The sequence below is a fragment of the Papio anubis genome, chromosome 2 (genome assembly GCF_008728515.1).
Source record: "Papio anubis isolate 15944 chromosome 2, Panubis1.0, whole genome shotgun sequence".
Classification (NCBI taxonomy): Eukaryota; Metazoa; Chordata; class Mammalia; order Primates; family Cercopithecidae; genus Papio; species Papio anubis.
The window spans coordinates 188983835-188987973 of NC_044977.1; the positions used below are offsets into that span (position 1 = coordinate 188983835).

At 39.6% G+C, this 4139-nt stretch overlaps 1 protein-coding gene across 1 annotated transcript; it reads left to right on the forward strand.

Annotated features, from left to right (window-relative positions):
- The first annotated feature begins 2861 nt into the window (after positions 1–2861).
- LOC101002545 (elongation factor 1-delta-like) lies at positions 2862–3867 on the forward strand. Its single transcript, XM_021934989.2, is given in 2 exon segments — positions 2862–3623; positions 3626–3867. Coding segments are annotated over 2 exon segments (828 nt in total). The 5' UTR covers positions 2862–2953; the 3' UTR covers positions 3784–3867.
- The last annotated feature ends 272 nt before the right edge of the window (positions 3868–4139 follow it).

Consider the following 4139-nt stretch of genomic DNA (forward strand, 5'->3'; position numbering starts at 1 on the left):
AAGCTTGTTCTCCAGCATGAGATTATGACCAGGCCTATGCAACCATCTAATTCTTTCTGAGATCTTTTCCTTACCTCCTGTGTGCAACAGTTTAGGTAGTAGCATGCATATCTACCAAAATCCAGCAATATCATATAAGCATAAATTCTACTAACATAATCTGGAATGACAAAGATCTATTAAAAATTAATCCTATTTATATTACTAACCAGAATTTTAATTTCTCAACCCAAAGCATCAGTATTTGGGTTATTATACTGTAGATAAAAAGCCTTCCCCCAAAACAGTAAATAGATACTTGATCTTTCTAGTAGCTTCTTCACATATTCCTTTCCCCAATAAGGTAATTATCTCCAGAAAGTTCCAGTTTCCATGCCTTAGAAAGCAGAAGTAGTCTGTATCTTTAAATAACATTTTTTCCAGTTTCTCCCTGTCAAGAGTTAAAAAAAAAGTATAACCTTTTAAACTTGAGTTATTTAATTTATTTACCTGGTTAGTTGCTTTGCTTTGATGGTTTGGTTTAGTTTGGGCTTAGGAAGTACATCCTATAAGTGGGATGATTACCCACGCACATTTCTTCTTTAAACGACTGCTGTTCTTTCTGCTCTACAGAGTTAATCTTTGTCCTCGTTTCCCAATTGTTAAAAAGAGAACAAGATAATACTTGCAGGGAATGGATTAATCTATGTAAGCCACAAGCCACATGCTAAGTAGCTTTCCTGTTGCTACTTATCTTCAATGAGAAATTATCTTAATGCTATGTAGGTGACAGTAATTTGTTGAAGCCTGGTGAGAAATAGCACAGTAAACACATGAAAGTGACATGAAACCGTAATAAGCATCATGGCCCATTCCTTATAGATTGAATATTTGAATTGGACATATATGTTCAAACTCTCTGCGAATATATTGAGTGATTTGACATAAAATTAATATGCTTATTAATTGGCAAATGACATTATCTTTAAAATTTTGTAAACTTCCATTCTTGATGGAATAATGAGTAGAAATTTAAATATTATTCCCTTTATGCTTCCATTTTATATTTCTCCTTAAATTCTATCATCTAATATCTATCTATCTATCTATCTATCATCTATCTTAGTACAGAACCTTGAATGTTGTAGAAACAGGAAAGTACTAAGTAATATAAGACTTTTGCTTCCAAGAACTCATGGCTGACTTACTTTCAAATTATTTCTTGTTTCATAATAGCTACATAAGGTGAATGTACCAAAGACATCCTTTGCCATTTTAGTACAAACTTATTTTTGACCCCCCTTTTTTATTTACATGACATTAACCAAAATAGATTCAAAGAGTAAATGTACAGTTTTGGCAAGTAGAATTTTGCTGGTCAAATAGTACCCTAATAAAATTAATTTGCAAGCCAGAAGTAAAAGAAGAGTAAATGAGAGAGACATCAATGCTATCTGCATTATAAATTCCTAGAGAACACAAAAGAAGTTCTCCTAATTATATAATCTTATTACTAGAAACAATTTCTGTCTTGCATTTATGTACTCCTCACCTATGCAATTCAGAAAACAAAGAGTGTACTACTGCTTCTAGATTAAAAGGATTAGTTTATATCAGACTAAACTCCTGCTGAAAATAACTATAAAAGCTGAATAAAACAGACAATACAGATGTTGAAATCACCAGGCAGCAACTAAAGCAGCTATAATGTGAAGGATCATGACAATGAATAAAAAAACTTTAGAGAAGTAAACCCAACATCTACACATGATTTCCACTGAAGCATTTGATATTACTTAACTTTCGTGTGTATAGGGAAAAAGGCCAAGCACAATGTAGCTACTCAAAGACTAAAATGCTAAGCAGACATTCTGGCAGTCTCACTGGGTTGGGCATGTTATCAACTGAATGTTTATACCTCCCTCAAATTTATATGTTGCAGTGCCAGCCTTCAATAAGATGGTATTTGGAGATTAGGCCTTTGAGAGGTAGTTAGAATGAGATTAGATGATGAGGTTGAGCCCTCATGATGAGATTAGTAGCCTTATAAGAAAAGAAAGAGAGCAATCACTGTCCACATGCAGGCACTAAGGAACTGCCATTTAAGACATAGCAAGAAGATGACCATCTGTAAGCCAGAAAGAGAGCCCTCACCAGAACCTGACAATGCTGGCACTCTGGTCTCAGATTCCAGGCCCCAGAACATTGATAAAATAGGTGTTGTTGCTGAAGCCATCCAGTGTATGGTATTTTGTTACAGCAGGTTGAGCTGTCTAAGACAGGGAGAGAAAAATAGGAATTAAGAGTCAGCCAGAGAAAAAGCCACTTGGAATATATTCAAGGCTTCTAGTTGGGATGATTGAAGGATTATGTTCGAGACATAAAGGCAAACTGAGAATAGACAAACTATCAAAAAACTTGAAAGACAACCCTGAAGCTGTGAAATTCCAATTGGATCATAGTGATCTGCTTGTACTGTATCTGCCAACTAGAAGAAAATTAAAACTTCTCTGAAGGAAGGTGACATTATGCAGAGATTCTGCCTTTTCTTCATATATAATATGCAGCATTACCTTAAATAAAAGTAAAAAGTAAAAAACAGGCATGCCAAGACACAGACCATAAAACAAAAAACTCAAGAGGGAGGAAACAGCAGATCTATAGGTTATGCAGATGTTGGAGTTAAGAGATAAAGACCTTAAAATATTCAGCATTATGTAAAATAAAATAGAAGAAAATATGAATAAGGTAAAGATATAGATACTTTTTGTTTGAAACACAGAGAAAAAAATGAAGAGGTAATGAATAGTGCCAAGGATTTTCCCAAACTGGAGTAAGACATTAATCCAAAGACTGAAGAAGATTTACAGACTACAAACAAAACTTAAAAATACAAAAATACAGCCCTTTCCTCAGGCATCCCGCGTCCGCCGATTCCTCCTCCCTGGTCGCCGCATCCTTGGCTGGCGTAAAAATGGCTACAAACTTCCTAGTACATGAGAAGATCTGGTTTGACAAGTTCAAATATGACGATGCAGAAAGGAGATTCTACGAGCGGATGAACGGGCCTGTGGCCGGTGCCTCCCGCCAGGAGAATGGCGCCAGCGTGATCCTTCGTGACATTGCGAGAACCAGAGAGAACATCCAGAAATCCCTGGCGGGAACCTCAGGCCCCGGGGCCTCCAGCGGCGCTAGCGGAGACCACAGCGAGCTTGTCGTCCGGATCACCAGTCTGGAAGTGGAGAACCAGAGCCTGCGTGGCGTGGTACAGGAGCTGCAGCAGGCCATCTCCAAGCTGGAGGCCCGGCTGAACGTGCTGGAGACGAGCTCGCCTGGCCACCGGGCCACAGCCCCGCAGACCCAGCACCTGTCTTCCATGCGCCAAGTGGAGCCCCCGGCCACACCAGCAGAGGATGACGAGGATGATGACATTGACCTGTTTGGCAGCGACAATGAGGAGGACAAGGAGGCAGCACAGCTGCGGGAGGAGCGGCTGTGGCAGAACGCGGAGAAGAAGGCCAAGAAGCCTGCACTGGTGGCAAAGTCCTCCGTCCTGCTGGATGTCAAGCCTTGGGACGATGAGACGGACATGGCCCAGCTGGAGGCCTGTATGCGCTCTATCCAGCTGGACGGGCTGGTCTGGGGGCCTCCAAGCTGGTGCCCGTGGGCTACGGTATCCGGAAGCTACAGATTCAGTGTGTGGTGGAGGACGACAAGGTGGGGACAGACTTGCTGGAGGAGGAGATCACCAAGTTTGAGGAGCACGTGCAGAGTGTCGATATCGCAGCTTTCAACAAGATCTGAAGCCTGAGTGTGTGTGCGCGCGCGTGCGTGAGGCCCTGCCACGATTAAAGACTGAGACCGGCAAAAAAAAAAAAAAAAAAAAAACCAAAAAAAAAAAATAAATAATAAAAAATAAAAAAATACAAAGAAAAAAATTCCATAACCACACAACTAGGCACATTATGTTAAAATTGTTAAAAAACAAATCTCAAAAAAAGATTTTTAAATGAGACAGGGAAAAGAGTAATGTCATCTTAAAGAAGCAACAAAAAGATTCATGACTGACCTCTGAATGGAAAGAATGAAATGTCGAAGGCAATGATATGACAACTTTAAAGTGCCTCAGGAAAATCAGTGGAACCTATACTCTATACCCA